The sequence below is a fragment of the Zosterops lateralis genome (assembly GCF_965231275.1).
Source record: "Zosterops lateralis genome assembly, chromosome: 7".
NCBI classification, from domain to species: domain Eukaryota; kingdom Metazoa; phylum Chordata; class Aves; order Passeriformes; family Zosteropidae; genus Zosterops; species Zosterops lateralis.
This window is the reverse complement of record NC_139767.1, coordinates 1,370,424-1,389,642: the sequence shown is the minus strand read 5'-3', so window position 1 is coordinate 1,389,642 and position 19,219 is coordinate 1,370,424. Positions and strand designations below refer to the sequence as shown.

Here is a 19,219-nt window from a genome sequence, read left to right as displayed (position 1 = left end):
ATAACTATAACCCATAAATATACATGTCTTTATGGAAACTTTCCTTTTCTTACTGCTTTGGGGGCTTGCTCACATCACATTCCATCATTCTGTTTACAGCTGCAGCTTCCGACTGCCTGTGCCATTCCTGCTGTGTTGAGTTCCCCAAGGAAATTTTCACACTTCCCAGTTCTTGGCTGTCAGGAGTTCTCTATTTACAGGGCAATGCTTCAGTATTGCTCTGCCTGGGAGGGGAGCTTTGTGTTCCATGCAGTGGCAGTGTCACCCCAGAGGCAAACCTAGAGCACATAGCCAGGGAAAAGGCAGGAGAGAAAACAGTGATGGAAGCATAAGTAGGCTCTGAGCTCCCCATGTTTGCTGGCTGACAGCTTTTCTTACAGGAGAAGGCCTTTTCCAGTATTATTCACAGAGCAGCATGAAGGGAATTGAAATATTTGTATTAGAATAAATAGATTTTGTTCTGTGCTTTGCTGCAAGCGCAGTGATGCTCCTTCAAAGACAATGACTTCAACACAGGGATCTGCTTTAGAGGGCAATTGAAATGGTTTTGCGACTACAAGTCACTTCCTAACTTTTGGATCCAATGACCTTTAAATCCACTTGCTCTTCAGTTTGCACATGTTGACTGTCCTTGTTCCAGGAGTGGGATCAGTGGTGGGTGCTGCTTCTTTAAGCTCCTGGGGTCCTGCTGGGCCAATGGCTTTAACACTGCAGTTTTTCCTCTGTGCTTGAAATGTTTCTTCTTAATATCCCCTTTAATTTGTAAATACATTGGATTAAGGAGTCTTCATGTGTATATATAAGCCACATCCTGAGCTTGCTCATCAGAGACAAAAGGGTTAAAATACAGGAATGAATTGAATGGGATGGTGTGTAAACTATGTTCCTTTCTCAAAAGATGTTGACTTGGAGTTCTTTTGGAGAGGGGAAAGATAAAAGGGAGTCTCTTCATGATAGGAAATAACAGAAAATATTTTTTCTGAATTTTTGTTTCACATTTTGAGAATAATACCCTTCCTAATTCTTTATGCTGGATTCAAATAACCTCTTCCTTGCCCTCCTAGGGCACAAAGTGCCCTTGCTGTTGTCTAGTGCTCCTCCATCTCCCCCTCTGCCATGCTTTTCCAGGTTTCCATGGGCAGCATGAGGCACCGAAGAAATGGCAATTTTGAGAGTTCCAGACTCCTCTATTCCAGCATGTCTCGCAGCATAGACGTGGCTTGCAGTGATGCTGTGAGTACCTGGTACATGCTGGTGTCTTGGGAGGAAGGGGCCACAGTGGTGGTGAATTTGGGCAAGTCAGGAGAAGGATGATGGATTTTCACTTTCCCATTTATGGAGAAATTTTCCTAACCAGTGACCTTGAAGCAGCAGCTGACACGGTGCAACTCTAAGGGTGTATTGTGTTCCTTTTGAATGTAGCTCTTTTTTGTTTGTTTAAAACCTCTGATTTTAAACCGTTTTCCACCTTGCAGCAAGAGACAAGTTTGTCTATATGAAGAACCACTCCAAGCTCTTCTCAGCTTGATGGCCATGGCAGCCAACACATGTTATGTTAAACATCCTTTCATGCCTGAAAATTTTGTTGATTCCAGTAACTGTGCGGCAGATTCCCTGCTCCTGATGGGTTAGCAAAAGGCCTTATTGGCCGATTATTAGGACTTCAGCAAGTGCTTCCCCAACCTTTTATTTTTTTGGTCTTGCATGGTTGTAACTTTGACTGGTCGAATGCGTTCCCTTCCATTTTCTTTGTTTTGAATTTAATGCTTGTAATGTTTTTTCTGCTTGGAAGAACTTCTACCTGCTGTTTAACCACAAGTGTTTTCAAAGAGGTAAACTAAACTATAGCGGCGTGTCTTCCCTGTATGGCCCGAATGAAATCTTGCCCTGCAAATCTAAGCTTAGGTAAAAGGAAACAAAAGATCCCCAACCCCTTATCAGCAAGTGAGAACTTCTCTTTGCTTTCTTAGCTCGCAGAGGCAGATTAGGAATGAATTTGCATTCCCCGGGTGTGAAAGCTTCTCTAGGGAGTTTCAAGGTTAATAGGAGAGTTAATGGTTAAACAAGATGGAGAGACTTTGCATTCCACTGAGCTCCCATAAAGGAGGACTTGAGACTTGAGGTTGTTCTGGACTCCTGCTGGGGTCTTTGTGTGTTGAATTAAAACAGCCCCTAGCCTAAGAACCTTACTCCTTTTTTTTTTTTTTTTTCTTTTCTTTTCTTTTCTTTTTTTTTTTTTTCTTTTTTTTTTTTTTTCTTTTCTTTTCTTTTTTTTTTTCTTTTTTTTTTCTTTTCTTTTCTTTTTTTTTTCTTTTTTTTTTCTTTTTTCTTTTCTTTTCTTTTTTTTTTCTTTTTTTCTTTTCTTTTCTTTTTTTTTTTCTTTTTTTTTTTTCTTTTTTTTTTTTCTTTTTTCTTTTCTTTTCTTTTTTTTTTTTTTTCTTTTTTTTTTTTTCTTTTTTTTTCCATTGGGAAGAATGTTTTCCCTAGTGTTTTAAACAATATCTTTGTGTTCACTCTGACTGTGCTGTAACTGAGGTCTCTTCTAAATTACCAGAAATAAACTTCTAAAAATTTTTTTTCCAGGATTTGGTCAACTTCATCCAAGAAAACTTTAAGAAGAGAGAATGTGTCTTTTTTACAAAAGATACCAAGTCAATGTAAGGAGATACTTTTCTCTTCTTTTTCAAGAAATGGGGGGCTAGTAGATGAGGGTGTTTCTGTCTGCAAAAGCAGGGAGTAAAGTTTTGAGGTTTTTTGTTCCGAGTCTGGATCTAGCGGTGCAATCTCACCTCGGTCCCCTTGTTTGAGTTACACCACAAGTAACTTGATGCAAAACAGGGATCTGATCTTCCAGCAGCTCTGTCACAGGCTTTAATATACAATTCCCTATTTGAAGCATAACTGGGGCAATATATAGGTGCTTTGAAGGATGCAGCACTGGTATTGATGTATGACAAGGTATGTGTCAGAGGTTTGCATAATTCAAATTTTTCTTTTTAACCCAAATCACAAATTTCATGCACAAACCTTACACAGGCACTAGGTTTTGCTGCTCTCTTAAGCCAGGATATTAAACTGGCTCAATTTTCAGGCACAGGTAACAGTGCAGTGCTAGTTCAAGGACTAGAATATCGCTCTGTGGGTTTGGAGTTTTTTTTAGTCTCAGGAGAAAAGTGATAAAACTATTATAGCTGCAGAAATCCTAATATTGAGCTCTGAGGTCTCTATGACACCACTCTTCTCTGAATCTGGAAGAAAAAATGTCTCAGAGAGAGGGAGGAAAATTAGTTTCATTTCAGAGAGTCTCACTTAGGGTCCTCCTCTGCCACCAAAAATGGGATGTCTGGCAAGGCACCAACAAAGGATGGAGGAGCTGGTTCTCATCAGCTGCTCTTCCTGCAAGCCCTCTGGGAGAGGATTGCAGAACTTGCTGGGTTATTTTTGTCTAGATATTTTTAAGGTAAGCTTTGCAAGGTACAGCAGAGTAGAAGAAACCTTTCTGAAGGAGACAAGCAATTAATTACCCCTTCTCCATGTCCTCTGAGGAAGAGGGAATGTGGGCATGGAGAGAACCTTTAAAATCAAGTCAGCCCAGCAGCACCACTAAACCACATGCTCAAGTGCCACATCCACGTAGTTTTGGAATACTTCTAGGGATGGTGATTCCACTGCAACCCTGGGCAGCCTGTACCAATGCCTGACAGCCCTTTCCATCTTTTTTTTTTTTCCTGATATCCAATCTGAACTTCCCCTGGCACAATTTGAGGCCTTTTCCTCATCCTGTCACTTGTTACCTGGGAGAGGAGGTGCAGTGAACTCATCCTGTGTGGTTAAGAGCGTAAAGAGAGGAAGAAACCCCTTAGCACAGCCTGGTTCCTGAGCTATGTTCTACTTCCCCATGCTAGGCAGAAGCAGGTTACTGGGGAGGAAGCAGGGTCAGGTGCTGCTCTGCTTTGTCAGATGGCAAATCCCAGTAGAGTCCCACACACAACTGGTTCTGTAGGTCCACCTGCTGCTTTCCTTGCTGTCAGCTCACTTTACTGTGCTCAGCATTCCTCAGGGGTCTCGTGTCTATTCACTCTTCTTTCAGGGGTAACTTATGTAAGTGTGGATACCCTGAAAATCAGCACATAGAGGGCACCCAGGTTAACACCACTGAAAAATGGAACTACAAGAAGCACACAAAGGAGCTTCCTACTGATGCCTTTGGAGACATTCAGTTTGAAAACTTGGGAAAAAAGGGAAAGGTAAGTGGGAATATTAAGGATATTCTTGAGGCCTCTATTGAGTACCAGTGGGAGCTCCTCAAAAGCACGGAAGGTGAAATGGATTTTATTCTAATGGCAGGAGAAGGCCTACAAGGAATACAAGCTTGTTTCTCAAGCCCTGAAAATAGGTAACAAAGGATAGTTCTTTTTGTGTTACTTGTTAGTTAGGCTGGTGATGGGAATGAAAAGAGATTCTCTTTCCAGGCATGGCAGGAGAATGGGTGACCGAGGGTGGTATGCAAGGATTATTTTATATCCACATAGACCAGCTTGCTCAGGCCTATAAAAATTGAATGTTGAATATTTCCCAAGGTGGAGAGTTCTGGAGGGGATGTAAGATATCTGTGGAAGTTCAAAAGTTATATCCAATTTGTTGGGTTTTTTTTTTTTACCTTGTGTGTTTGCTTGGAGTGGGGACAGTGAAGGTGTGGGAAGAAGAAAATAGCTGCTGTTGCTGTTTCTGGTGATTTACACTGATCCTTGTGAGGAGTCACATGTGACTGAGCTCATCTGCCTCCTCTAAATGGGTCATATTTAACGCCAGTACAGGTTGCTTGGGACAATCAAAATAAATGAGAATTATTTAATATAAATAATAAATGAGGAAAATCAGAGCCTGCTATGTAAATTAATTTGGTCTGGTTCATTTAAAGTAGCAGAAATAAGAGGCATTTGAGTGGGAAATGAGACTGAAGGTTTCAAATGGTTAAACAGATCCATAATATTTGATATGCACATTTTAGCTTTTTACTACTTCATTGTAAGCTGCTGTGTGACTGTACTGGAAGAAAAAGTGCTTTGCTGTGTTGCAATATTTCAGACTTTTCAAAGGGTAAATGTTCTTTCCTTAGGTTATGTCTTCCCCACTTACAACTTTGGAAATCAGTTCATGTGCCCTCAGTTGTTTCATGTGGGCTCTCAAGGCTGCTGTGCATATTTCAGAGCATACTTTGTTCAAACACTGCATATAAGTCTCCTAGTCCATCCCATCGAAATGTTGGCTGGAATCACATCTCAATTCCCTGTTCTTATTCCCAAGATAGCAAGGCATCTGCTGCTCCTGAAGATTGCCAAGTATTTTCTGTTGATGGACAGCAGGGAGGACTTCAGCTTAGGGTGACATAAGAAATGCTGTCAGTTATCAGTGAGGGATGGGAAGTTTTGCACCCTGCATTGTGCTTTTTAGGACAGATGAGTCCTAAAAAGTTCTGAGCAGAAATGAGGTGTGAACAGACCCATAAAGAGGCTTAAGGACAGGCTGGGGGGCTGAGGGTTCTTAAGCCTGGAGAAGAGAAGGCTCCATGGAGAGCCAGTGCCTAAAGGGCCTCCAGGAGAGCTGGGACAGAACAAGGGGAAGTGGCTTCCTGCTGCCAGAGGGCAGGGTTAGATGGGATATTGGGAAAAAATTCTACCCTGTGAGGGTGCCCAGAGAAGCTGTGGCTGTCCCTGGATCCCTGGAAGTGTCCAAGGCCAAGTTGGATGAGGTTGGAGCAACCTGAATAGCAGAAGGTGCTCATGGCAGGGATGGGACCAAATGAGTTTTAAGTTCTCTTCCAGCTCAAACCACTCTGAGATTCTATAAAATCTCACACTCTGTAATTCCAGCCTGATGAGTTCTTTGTTTCTACTGTGCTGCTCAGACCCTGTAACATCCATGAGCATCGCAGTCACTGCATTTGATGTTTTGGGAGCCCAAACCCCAAAAACACTTCCCCTGAATCACGGCCACGGTCTGGGAGCAGCATCCAGCAGTACCAGGAGATGGCACCATTGTACTGCGGAGGAGGGAGGTGCTGAGCTGAGGAGTTCAACTGCTGCAGTGGAGCCGGCAGGTTTGCTGTGGGCAGGGCTGACCAGGTAATTTTCCTGGTAGCTCCTCCCTTCCCTTCCAGAAGAACACCCAAAGATTCATGTGGCTGAAGCTTCTTAGGGCAGAAGCTGTGAGAGTCCCTTAGCTCTCCTGTGTAGCTACTGGAGCCTGCTTAGCATCCTCTGTGATGTCCTAAATGCTTTAACTCCTGGGAACCTATCCTGGAACACATGAATGTTTTTATTCAAGTTCAGTGTCTCTTAGGTGGGGACATTTCCTCCTCAAATAATCCCTTCATTTTGCTCTCCTGCAAATACTGGGCAAACAATCCAAAATCCTCTATGATTCAGATCCAAGCTACTCCTTTTCATCTCCTGATTTGGCTTGTGCAGCCATGAATGTCTTCCAAAAGTGATGAAACTCTGAAGAGGCTTTTAAATATCAAAGCAAGACAAGGCCAGAGAAGCTTTTACACAGATGGAGACACGTTGAGTCCACCTGAAGCCGGATTCTCTCTCTTGTGTGCTTTTTGGCATCTTTGTAGATTGTTCAAGCTTTACTACAAACTTGATGAATTTGTTTTATGTGATACTTGAAGCACTGGGGTGGGTATTTGTTGCGATAGGGACACCATTCACATGGAGCCTGGAATTTATTTGAGTAGTGTAATCAAAATACAGCTGTCATTATTATTAATTCACTTGTAACAGTGATGCTGCCACTGATTCCTAATCTAAGCTTTAAATAGTGCCATTGGAGTTAGTTGCTATAGTGGTGTGTTTATCCTTGCAGAGTGAAGCTCAAGGTCACTGCTCTTGCCTCCTCTAGGGGAAGGATAAAAGTGATTCAGAGGAAGAAACCAGGATTTCATCATCACCTTTTCTTTCTTCTCCTGGCTGTTGAGTGAGGCTGTACAGCAGAGAAGAAAATGCAATCCCTGTGTTGTTCCCAGCAATCTCAATTTGTCTCCTGCTGTATTTGTTCTCCTGTTTTCTCTCCCCAAGTACATCCGGCTGTCGTGTGACACGGACTCGGAGACCCTCTACGACCTCATGACCCAGCACTGGCACCTCAAGACCCCAAACCTCGTCATATCCGTCACCGGCGGTGCCAAGAACTTCGCACTCAAGCCCCGCATGCGCAAGATATTCAGCAGGCTGATCTACATTGCCCAGTCCAAGGGTAAGCACCTGCTGCTGTGCCTCTGCTGCCTCACTGCTGCACTGCAGGAGGGCAGCTCTAAGGGTCCCTGGGGAAGCAGAGGGATCATTTTGCTTCTGCTTGGCTGCTGCACTTCAGATGTGTGTGACATCAATGGTTTGTAAGTAACAGGATTGGGATTCAGTTAGGGGATGCCTGTGGTAACAGAATCCCAAAATTATCCCCAAATCAATGAAATCCCTGAAAAATCCCACCTGGAATTCAGCAAAATTTGAAAAATATCACCCCATTTCAGCTCAAATCTGTCTAAATTCAGCCCAAAATCCAGGTCTTGGCATCAGGAATTTTCCAAAAGTTCTCCCCAAGTTCCTTCAAAATTCCAAAGAAGACCCCCCCAAATTCACCAAAATCCCCCAAATCCTCTCAATCCTCCTCAAACCCTCACCAGTTGTGTAGCATTTCTTTTGTGCTTAATTGAAGAATAAACCCCCAAGGTCACAAAAGGAGTTTTTATGGGGTGATGCCTTTAATGCTGTGGGAGGGTGGGTGTTTGGCCGTGTTCCCCCAGGTGAGTGGATGCTGTTCCAGGAGCCTGGATCTTCACTGGGGGCACGCACTACGGACTGATGAAGTTCATTGGGGAGGTGGTCAGAGACAACACCATCAGCCGCAGCTCCGAGGAGAACGTGGTGGCCATCGGCATCGCTGCCTGGGGCATGATCTCCAACCGGGAAACCCTCATCCGCACGGCCGACAGCGACGTAAGGACCATGGGGTCGTGGAATCATTGATGAGCCTAAAGTTAAGGCTGAACCATTTGGACTTGTAAAATCATCAGGTGCAGTTGTCAGCCCAGCACCACCACCACAGTTCACCATTAAACCATGTCCTCAAGTGCTACATGGATGGGTTGGTGGGGAAAGAAAGAGCAGGCTCAGCCTCAAAATGTTGGGAGCTCTTCCCAGAACAGGAGGAAAGTAAGATGTTCTTGCACCCAAGTTAGTCACATACATCAGGCCTGGTGAGGAGGATTTCAGCTGTGCCAGATTTTGGCATGTCTCTGTGGGAGTTTGGCTGCTCTAACTCTGTCTGGGGTTGCTTTAGGGAATAACCTCTCCCATGGTTAGTGTAGCTCTGAAATCCCCATGGTCTCCCACAGTAGGGATTCCCATGAGCTAAGGCACGTGGTACCTGCTGCCGCTGTTTAGGATCTTCATTGATACTGCCATCCTACCTGCCAGATGCACTGGGGTAGCCCCCCTTGTCTCTTGTCCACTAAACATGATAGAACACCTAAAAAATTGTCCCACCACATAAATAACATGGGCGTGTCCTTGTCCTTGAATCTGTGTCAAACTGTGCTGTGCTGGTGCCTCTAGGGGAGCTACCTGGCCCACTACGTCATGGATGACCTGAAGAGAGACCCCCTGTACTGCCTGGACAACAACCACACCCATCTCCTGCTGGTTGATAACGGCACCCACGGGCACCCCACGGTAGAGGCCAAGGTGCGCACCCAGCTGGAGAAGTACATCTCGGAGCGGGTCATCCCAGGTATCTTCCTCCTCCTCCTCCTCGTGTCTGTGCATGCTTCGAGGCTGATCCACAGTGATTTTCCTCAGAATAAGAAAGTAATGGCAGCATCCTGTGGCTGCTGGGCTGGAAGGGATCTGTGTGTTAACTGCAATGCATCTGGAGCTCTGTCAGGAGCAATCTGCCCTCTGCAGAGCAATACCTTCCCTCATCTTCCTTTCTGTATGTCCTTTGTGTCACAGCAAATGCTTCATTTCAGCCACACAGCCCTTCCCTCCCTTCCTCTTGGAAGCTGACCCTTCTATATATATCTCACGTGTCACTGAATTCCAGGTAGCTGGAGCACAATTACACAGAAGCTGAAATTAGGCTTTTCCCAAAGTATTTATTTACGAGGGTGATTCAGTTGCCTGCAACCTGCTGCTAAATAATTTCTATTTCACCTACTTCTTTACCAGAGTGAAATAAAGAAATCAAAAGCCTTAGCAGGAAATGCTTAAAAAGCTTTTGGGCATGTTGTTGTTTGGGTTTGCTTTTCTTTTTTTTTTGGAATGTCTCTCAAACACTAGCTCCTAGAGAACCTCTGAGCTGACATTTTCAATCATAAAAGAAAAGTAAGAATTCTGTAACTCTATCTTGAATTTGTGATAAGAACCTTTCACTGATACTCCAAATGGTCAAAGGAGTGGATGAATACAATAAAATTGCATTTTAATTCTGAGATAGCAAAAATTGGGATTTCTAGAAGGGAAAAGCTTCTGGTGGAGAAGGGTGTCTGAAGTCAGCTATGCAGGATGCTAGGCAAAACTGAGTTTTTGTTAAAAACAGCTGTTAGTAACTGGCAAAATCAACAGCAAACTACTATTTCCATGAATGGCTTGGAAATTCTTTCATTGTACCCAGGAAAAAATAAGTTGCTCAAACTGCAAAATTGATTTAATATTTTTTCTTCTTTTGGTGTATTTTACAGAATCTAATTACGGTGGGAAGATTCCAATTGTGTGTTTTGCCCAAGGTGGTGGGAAGGAGACTTTGAAAGTAAGTTTATTTCTTTTTTTTGTTTCCAGGAATAACAATAAGGATAATATTGAAGACTAATATCTAATATTGAAGACTGATTACTCCAAAAGAGACTTGATGAAGTAGACAGTGCTGTTATTTACAGAAGTTTGCCTAGCACTTGCTACAGAAGGACCTTGTTTGCAATTTAAACTTATGAAGTTCTGTTTCTGTTAAAATTTCTTTGCAAAGTTTCTGCCTTGGGCTGATATCCTGGAAAGGTACTGGCTGGGACAGTTTAGTTGTCTCAGTTCTTCCACATCACAGGATGTGAAGGGCCATTAAAGACCAGTCAGTTCCACCCCCTGCCATGGGCAGGGATGCCTTCCACCATCCCAAATTGCTCCAAGCCCTGTCCAGCCCAGCCTTGAATGTGTCCAGGGATCCAGGGGCAGTCACAGCTTCTCTGGGCACCCTGTGCCAGGGCCTCACCACTCTCACAGTCAATCATTTTCTTCTAATGTAAATACGAATTTCTCCTCTTGTAGTTTAAAACCATACCCCCTTGCCCCATCACTATCTGCCCATGTAAAAAGTTACTCTCTCTATTTCTTATAACCCCCTTTAAGTATACTGAAAGGCCATGTTTTAAATCTAGTTTAGAGCTAGACCTGGTTTAAATCTTGGCAGCTGAGTAGGGCAGGAGGGCTCTGCTGGCTCTGGACCCTCCTAAAAGCCTACATGGGGAAGGACCAGGCATCATCCTCAAACAGATGACAGGCAGGAGGAGGATGGACAGAACAAAGAAATTTCTTGAAATGAGATGTCTAAGTGACACTGAGGGAAGGGGGAAAGGGAGATGGCTTCTGAATCTCTCTCAGGGTTAAAACCCAGAGTTGTTGTTTGCCCATTCACTTTGCCAGAGTGAGGATGAGTGGCCTGAGGGAGCAAAGGGGCCTGACCCAGGGTTTTCAAAGTGAGGGTATGTGCAGTCAGGCTGTGTGGGAAGGGAGCAGTAACAGTGAGGACATGCTCTGACCAACTACTGGAAGAGCTGATTTAGCCTGTGCTAAAGAGCTGGGAAAGGGACTGGATTTTGCAAGAGAGTAGGATGTAGCAAAAATAAAGTTAAAGCAGCATGATATTTATGAGTATTTTGTTGTAGATGTTACCTTGGTACTTCCTGTTCTGACAAGAGCTGTGCTGTTATTGTTGAGGTTAATCAAACTATTTGGCTTGTCAGGAGGATAAACAATGTAATTTCAAAGCATGATCTCTGCCACCATTTCCGTGCTGGTGTTAATTGATCTGAAGCAGTGTGTGAAATTCCAGATCATTACCCCAGCCTCCCTGGATGCTTCCTGGGGGTTTGGTTCCATTCATATGATGAATTTTATCTTTGCCCAGTTGTAGATGAATGCAGATGCAGTGTTAATCAGGGGTCCTGAGATGGAATGAAGCATTCATTCAAGTTTGAGAGGGAGGAAAGCTGTGCTCAAAGGGTTGTGTTGAGTATCTCCATTTCATTTTAGTTCTAAATTGCTGATGTTTGAGAAAGGATTTGGCCATCATTGAAGGAACTGACTGACTGCCAGGTGCTGTAGCTGTGCAGCATTTGGAGAGACCTCAAACCACTGTTAGGCAGTGATACATAACACAGACTTAGCAGCTGCCTAAGCAGAATGAGTAAAAGCCTTGTTAGGTCAAATGCATAATTCTTGGCAAGAGGTTCCTCTGGGAAGTACCTGGATGATGGTTCAGTTAAGGGTTCATGCCACTCTCTTGGCTATTTCGTAGGATCATGATAACATTGAAGTTGGGAAAGACCTAAGATCCTGAAGTCCAGTGGTCAACATAGCACCATTATGTTCACCACTGAACCATGTCCTCAGATGCTGCATCCACGAATTTTTTGAGCGCTTCAGGAATGGTGACTTCCTTAAGCAGCCTGTTCCAGTCCTTGACAACCCTTTCAGTGAAGAATTTTTTGTGGTATCCAACCTAAACCTCTCCTGGTGCAACTTGAGGCTGTTTTGTCATGCTGAGTTTTTATTTCTCAGTGTTGTAAGTGCACTGAGATATTTGTGCCTGCCCTCTTGCTCATTTGTAGGTGAAGCCTTTTTTAAGGAGTAAATTGAGTCTCTGACCAGCCCAAATGCCTCAGCAGAGTCCTTGGTGTGGATGTCTGTCCTTGCCATGCCTTGGTCTTAGCAGTGCTGGCCAGAAAAGGCTCCCTCCTTCTCAGCTTCTGTGACTGGTGCACGATGTCAAGAATCAACATTAGCAAGGAAGAAGTAAAACTGTTCCAAGCTTCTGTTTTAAATTCCCTGTGATGTAGAACATGCACTTTAGCTGAACCTTTCTTCAGAAAACCACTTTAATCTAGCTGATAAGAAAAACCTCCTTGCCTTTGTCAGAGACCTGCTCTCCAGTTGACAGGAGGAATGTGCACACAGTTTTGACAACTCCAAGTTGATTTATTTTTTTGTTCTCAAGAAATTCTCTTAACTAATAGATGTTATGTCTTTCCAGTGTTTGATGATAACTTGCATCAACTCCCTTTGTACAGTTTGCTGGCAGCCAGCTTATGCTGTGACTCTGTTCTCAGTGTAGTGATGCAAATGAAATCAGTCTCTCCTACAGTGGTCTTTGCACCAGGAGGGTTAATGGTCCTTCCAGCGTGATTTCAGTAGATTTGTCTTGCTATTAATCCACATACTATGATGCTGTGTGAGAAATCATGTGAGCAGCTACTTGGAGATTTCAGTAACATTAGAGTTTGATGCTCTTGTGATGCCACAGAAGTGATCTCTCTGTAAAACATTGCTGCTTCTTCCTCCAGCAAATAAATCCAGAGCCCTTGGTCTCAGCTGAGCAATGCTGTGCCATAAACCAGCCGTGACTGTAGCTGAGCAGCACTGTTGTGTGACCTGAATGCCATTTCCACTTGGCAATTGTCCTAATCTGCTGATCCACTCTAAAACTGAGCAGCCTGGTCTAGTGGAAGGTGTCCCTGCCCATGTCAGAACAAGATGTGCTTTGAGATCCCTCCCAACACAAATTGTTCTGTGAGTCTATGAAAATTTGGTAGATGGTGATTTCAGACCCTCAGTCTCTGTGGGGCCCTGTCATTAGATGGATGAGGCTTTAAAGAGCTGTCACTGGTAATGTATCAGTGGATAATAATAAAAATACTGCTGTGGACCATGGATTTCTGTTGTTCTCTAGGCTTCCTTATTCAATAGTAAGGCTCTAGTGAGAGTCATGCTTCAAGTGCTCTCCTCTGTCTCCTTAGTCCATCAACGTGGCCATCAAGAGCAAGATCCCCTGTGTGGTGGTGGAGGGCTCGGGGCGCATTGCTGATGTCATTGCCAGCCTGGTGGAGGCTGAGGGCACTCTTGCTTCCTCCTGTGTCAAGGAGAGCCTGCTCAGGTTCCTGCCTCGCACCATTTCCAGGCTCTCAGAAGAGGAGACTGAGAGCTGGATCAAGTGGGTGAGTGTGGGGTGCTGTGGGAGGAGGGTTGAGGGAGCAGCTGGTGACTTCCAAGTCAGGAGTGTTGCTGTCTGGTGATACCTACAGGATGTGCAGGGCTCCTTGCCATGTTGTATCTGTGTAGATTTAAAGAAGGAAAATTCTGAATCTCCAGGGATTGGAACAAAAGCACTGGGTGGGCTGCAGTCAAGTCAGCACTTGTCTGGTCACAGCAAAGCTAAGAAGGTTCCAGAAGGATTTCTTCCCTGTAGAGTGTGGAGCTGCTGAAGGCAGTGTTGCACTCCTCACAGCTTCTGCTGGGCTGCTTTGGAGTGTACCTCCTGCTGCATCAGAAGTGGCCAAGATTGTTTGTCTTCTATGTGCTAATATTAAATTAACTCTACAAAGCTTCATTATGTGAGAAATTATGTGGTTTTCACAAAGCACAAGGAGGTGTAGAGACTGCTCTCTTACAAACTAACCTGCTTGACATAAGTTGGAACTTGTGCTGTCACAACCTTTTCTACTTAGAGTCGCTTCTAATTACGGAGATTACATCTTCTTGTTAAAGATGATCTGCATAGGGGAATCATAGATATTTGCTCTGTGTTCAGAGGATAATTAATGTTGTCCTTTGGTGACTTTAAAATCAAACTCATTATCTACTTCTATTTGGGCTCGTTTAAATTTGTTAAAACCCAGGACTGATGAGAAGCAGCTTTGCTATGATGTGGTGGCAAATTTCTTTTTAAAATAATCTAGGAGATCTGCTACTAAACAGCCTTGATAGCTTTGAAACACAAATTTTTTTTTTTTTTTTTTTTTTTTTTTTTTTTTTTTTTTTTTTTTTGTAGATCAAAGAAGTCCTTGAGAGCCCTCATTTACTGACAGTGATCAAAATAGAAGAAGCTGGAGATGAAATTGTGAGCAATGCCATTTCCTTTGCTCTGTACAAAGGCAAGTAATTGTTTTTCTGGGTTTGTTTGGGGATTTAATAATAAATGGAAAAGGGATAGCTATTTATTCTCTAGAACAGGTTTCCTTAGGGCAGTGCCATCTCCTTAGAGCTAAGGTCTTGCCACAGTGTGGAGCCTCTCTTCCTCTGAAGGGCTGTGGGCAGGCTACAGCAGCAGTAACGAGTCCTCTCAGTGTGGGAAAGACCCAAACCAGGTAATTTGGGACGGCAGTTTGGAGAGCCTTGGGGATGCTGGTAGGGCTCCATTGGGAATCCTGTGGAATCTCTCTTGTGTAGAGGGTGCAGGACTCTGGCAGGACTCTGAGCAGCCTGAAGGAAGCCTTGTGGTGATCTTGGTTATGAGGTGCTCTTGGACCATAAATACATCCCTGAGCCTCCAGCATCCTCCAGCCCCCAGTCGGGAAGATGTGCTTGAGTCTGGGGAAAGCCACTTGGAAGGAGTCTTGTCCTGGCAGTGTAAGAACCAGAGCTGATAAATGTGCCTGAGATTGTTCCTCATCTGCAGCTTTCAGCACCAATGAGCATGACAGGGATAACTGGAACGGGCAGCTGAAGCTGCTGCTGGAGTGGAACCAGCTGGACCTGGCCAGTGATGAGATCTTCACCAATGACCGAAACTGGGAGGTACAGCCCCCTTCTGAGTGAGTGCTGGGAGCTGTGGGGAGGGACACACCCCAGCAGGAGCCACTGTCTCAGCACCTCAGCCTCTCTGTTAAGAGAATATTATTCTATTGGAGAGAGAATTCTATTCTATTGATCCTGCACTGACTGTCACATTCCATTCAGCCTGGAGAAGAGGAGGTCACACCTCCTTGGCAGCTGCTGCTTCCTCACAAGGGGCAGCTCCCATTTCTGCTGTCACAGGGACAGGACCCCAGGGAATGGCTGGAGCTGTGCCAGGGCAGGGTCAGGCTGGAGATCAGGAAAAGGTTCTTCCCCCAGAGGGTGCTGGGCACTGCCCAGGCTCCCCAGGGAATGGGCACAGCCCTGAGGTTGCCAGAGCTCCAGGAGCCTTTGAACAACACTCTCGAGGATGCACAGGGTGGGATTATTGTGGTGTCTGTGCAGGGCAGGGAGTTGGACTCCATGATTCTTGTGTGTCCTTTCCAAGTAACCCAGTCAGGATAGTCTATAAAGCCATGGTCCATCATTCCATGATGATCCATTCTATCATCACTGGTTAGAAAGGTGATCTCCCCATGCCAGAAATGCTCTGGGCCGTCCAGAAAAGGCAATTGTGCACAGAAAAAAAATCCCCTGATTCTGATGAAAATGTGACAATGACCATGCATCAGACCTTAGATAAAATTTACATGTCTCATGTTATCCCTAACATTTGCTTTTCCATTTCGTCCTAGTCTGCTGACCTACAGGATGTGATGTTCACAGCCCTGGTGAAAGATAGGCCCAAGTTTGTCCGGCTCTTCCTGGAAAACGGCTTGAATCTGCGGAAGTTCCTCACCACAGAGGTCCTGAGGGAGCTGTACACCAACAACTTCAGCAGCCTGGTGTTCAAGAACCTGCAGATCGCCAAGAACTCCTACAATGACGCCCTCCTCACCTTCGTGTGGAAGATGGTGGAGGATTTCCGGAGAGGTTTCAAAAGAGATTACAAAAACAGCAAGGATGAGATGGAGATACAGCTCTCAGTGAGTGAGGAGCAGTTTGATCCTGCTGTGAATGAGGTTATTTGGACTGCAGTGGTTAAAGCAGGAAGTGCCTTTTACACAAATATTCTTTAATGCCAGCTTCAGGAAAAACAGGGAGACTGATTCTTCCTTGTCAAATATGAGGCTTTAATAGAAATATCAAATGTAACCTAACTCAGAGTAGTGTGTCACAACTGGCAGAGAGCTAAGAGAAGGGACTGGTGGGGGGGTGCCTGTGAAAGGAAGAAAATACAAAACCAGGAGAGTCCAGGCTCAGATTTGTTCTAAGTTTGCATGTATTGGCAAGCTTAGGTCCGAGTTCTTGCTCTGTCTTTCAGGAGGAGTGTCCTATCACAAGGCACCCCCTGCAAGCTCTCTTTATTTGGTCAGTTCTTCAGAACAAGAAGGAGTTGTCCAAAGTCATTTGGGAGCAAGTAAGTTGAGTTCTCCTTTATTCCTCTTTGCAGGCAGTGCAGTGGGGTTCTGTGTCTTTGGTTTATCAGCCTTTGAAGGTTCCACATCCAGCTTCAAACACAAGAGATAATTGCTAGATGACTCTCAGTAGGTTTTATATTGCCTATCTTGTATCTGGGTGTGGACTTCATACTTTCATTTCCTAAGGTTGTGTGTGAGTCAGCTGTCCACATCCATTGTATGGTGTCATCTGTGCTCAAGCTGGGATCCCCAGTTCCCACCTATTCCAAAGCATGGATGGGTTCTGATTCCAGGTGTTTGATTGAAATCCAATTTTTAATTTGGATTAGACAGTAATTTAATGGTTGTAGAATCAAACAGATCATTCTGTACTGGGAACTGAGAAGCTGTAAAATGCAGGATCATTTTTAAAGGCTTCCACCTGGTATAGTGGAATGTGTCCCTGCCTGTGGCAGGGGGTTGGGATAAAATGGTCTTTAAGGTCCTTTTCAGCCCAAATCATTGTGGTTTCAGGATTCTATGATCATGTTCCCTTCTCAGAGGGATTTGCATGATTTTACTCTCTCTCCACAGACCAGAGGCTGCACTTTGGCAGCCCTGGGGGCCAGTAAGCTCCTGAAAAGCATGGCCAAGGTGAAGAATGATATAAATGCTGCTGGTGAGTCTGAGGAACTCGCTAATGAGTATGAGACAAGAGCAGTAGGTAAGTGCCTGTTCTGTGAGTCCTTTAGAAATTTAGTGGGAAGGGTCAGAGACCAGGGAATTAAAAACTTAGATATATAACATTAAATGCATTTTTCTTTTATGTCAACATGTGATTTTACTGCTTGGAAATTCCTTCCATATAATTTCTTCCCAGTAGAAATTTTATGTCTTAAGAGCTTGGCTTCAAAAGTGTCATGAAGTGGAGGGAATTTTTTGAGGTGGAGAATTTCTTTCATGGGGAAGAAAAGCTACTTAGCTATACTGGTAAGGCTGAAGAAGGGTGCCCACAAACAGGAAGGAGAATATGGAAAAGGGGAAACTTTCCACATGAGTACTGGTAGTATTCAGAGTTGGGAAAAACCACCCTTAAGATTTGTGGGAGTACTTTTGGGGGAGTGAGAACAAGTTGCAGGTAAAAAGTAGATTGTTGATTCTGTGACTTTATAAGGACCAGCTCAAGGCCATGCTGGAAATACCTTGCTTGTTTCCAGAGTGTGTCTCCTATTCCACAAAGCAAAAACTGCTTTAATAGGCTTTTTAAAAGGTATCTACATCCCTCAGGCCTTAGCAAGACACTAAGGAGTGAATGGGTGAACAGTGCATTTCCCAGTGAAAAAGCATCAGATTCTGATTTTTTCAACTCTACTGTTAATTTTGGACTGACTATAATTCATTAGATCAGTGCCAAAAGGAATTTAAGAAAAGAGGATGAAACAAGTAGATTTACTGAGTCATTTAAGGAAAAACTCAGGTTTTTTTCAGCACAGAACTAAATGCTCTCTGTGTGATGTAGTGTTAGTTTTCTATCAGACATGAATCCTGTATCCAGAGTTGAAGTAGTGTTGTAAAGGGATGCACAGTCATTCTGCAGTGCTGAAAATGTGAAAAGGTCTCTTGTCTACACACTTTTATATTACAAATATTATACTAAAGATATTTGCACCCAGGTTGGTGGGAAGTAGAAGTTGGAGCTCAGTGTGGAGCTGCTTCTTTTTTCCAGAGCTTTTCACCGAGTGCTACAGCAATGATGAAGACCTGGCTGAGCAGCTGCTGACTTACTCCTGTGAAGCCTGGGGAGGGAGCAACTGCCTGGAACTAGCAGTGGAAGCCAGAGACCAGCAGTTTATTGCCCAGCCAGGAGTGCAGGTAATGGCAGTGAAAGGAAGGCGAACATGTCACTGTGTCTCTTGTGCTCTGACACAAGGTGTGGCTCCTCTACCCACACATCAGGAGGGGAAAAATCTTGACTTGGGGCTATAAATCATAATGAACTGGATAATAAAGAACTGCCTGAAGTGCTTCCTGCTTTGGGCAGGCACAGTGTGGATGTAACACCCAGCATGGATGAGCATTGCATATAATGCAATGGTTTATAAGTGTTTTATCAATCAGGTCAAGTCCTGCTCAGCCTCATTTTTAACTCTTCATCACATAGATGGAGGATGGCTGCCCTAAAGAGCCAGCATGCTGTTACTAATGTAAAAGGCTTTCTGTTCTGTTGAAACAGAAATCTCTAGTATTTTGATTGAAATCTCAGAGTTTGGGGTTTATTTTTACAAAAGCAGATGTTCTAAAATAGCATTTCTAGATTATTTTTTTGCTGTCAGACCAAGTGTGAGGGTGTTTCCTTCTTCCCTGCAGAATTTCCTTTCCAAGCAATGGTATGGAGAGATTTCAAGAGACACTAAGAACTGGAAGATCATAATGTGCCTGTTCTTTTTCCCTTTAATAGGCTGTGGTTTCATCTCATTCAGGTAATCAACTGACTTTTCATTAGTGGGAAAATTTTTCAGAGGGAAAGCAAGTTAGTTAATTGTAGAATCTTACAGCAAGTCAGGCTGGGTGGAGACCATCCAATCCAACCCTGTGCTCATACAGGGTCAGCTGGAGCAGGTCACCCAGGTCTATGTCCAGTTTTGGATGTCTCCAGGGGTGGAGACTCCACAACCACTCTGGGGAAGCTGTTCTAGTGTTCAGTCAGTCTTAGATAAAGTTATTAAAAAGCCAAATGAGCTTTCAACAGTTTGTGTTTCACTCTATCTTGGATTTAAGATCATGGAATCACAGGATAATTTGGGTTGGAAGGGACCTTAAAGCTTGTTCCAACCCCTGCAATGAGCAGGGAAACTTTCCACTATCCCAGGTGTCTCCAAGCCCCATCCAAGCTGGAAGATGTACCAGTTTACTGGAGTGCCTGAGGGCAGTGGATGC

The 19,219-nt window shown here is 44.1% G+C and overlaps 1 protein-coding gene across 1 annotated transcript in view; it reads left to right on the top strand.

Moving 5' to 3' along the window:
• TRPM8 (transient receptor potential cation channel subfamily M member 8) overlaps positions 1–19,219 on the top strand; it is a 35,818-nt gene that overhangs the window by 2,558 nt on the left and 14,041 nt on the right. The window contains exons 2-16 of the mRNA XM_083865524.1: positions 1,129–1,233; positions 2,584–2,657; positions 4,091–4,247; positions 7,083–7,260; positions 7,828–8,000; positions 8,619–8,793; positions 9,743–9,810; positions 13,067–13,264; positions 14,098–14,200; positions 14,725–14,843; positions 15,578–15,868; positions 16,207–16,302; positions 16,877–17,006; positions 18,009–18,154; positions 18,650–18,762. Coding sequence (XP_083721650.1) covers positions 1,129–1,233; positions 2,584–2,657; positions 4,091–4,247; positions 7,083–7,260; positions 7,828–8,000; positions 8,619–8,793; positions 9,743–9,810; positions 13,067–13,264; positions 14,098–14,200; positions 14,725–14,843; positions 15,578–15,868; positions 16,207–16,302; positions 16,877–17,006; positions 18,009–18,154; positions 18,650–18,762 — 2,126 coding nt within the window. The remainder of the gene's footprint in view (positions 1–1,128; positions 1,234–2,583; positions 2,658–4,090; positions 4,248–7,082; positions 7,261–7,827; positions 8,001–8,618; positions 8,794–9,742; positions 9,811–13,066; positions 13,265–14,097; positions 14,201–14,724; positions 14,844–15,577; positions 15,869–16,206; positions 16,303–16,876; positions 17,007–18,008; positions 18,155–18,649; positions 18,763–19,219) is intronic.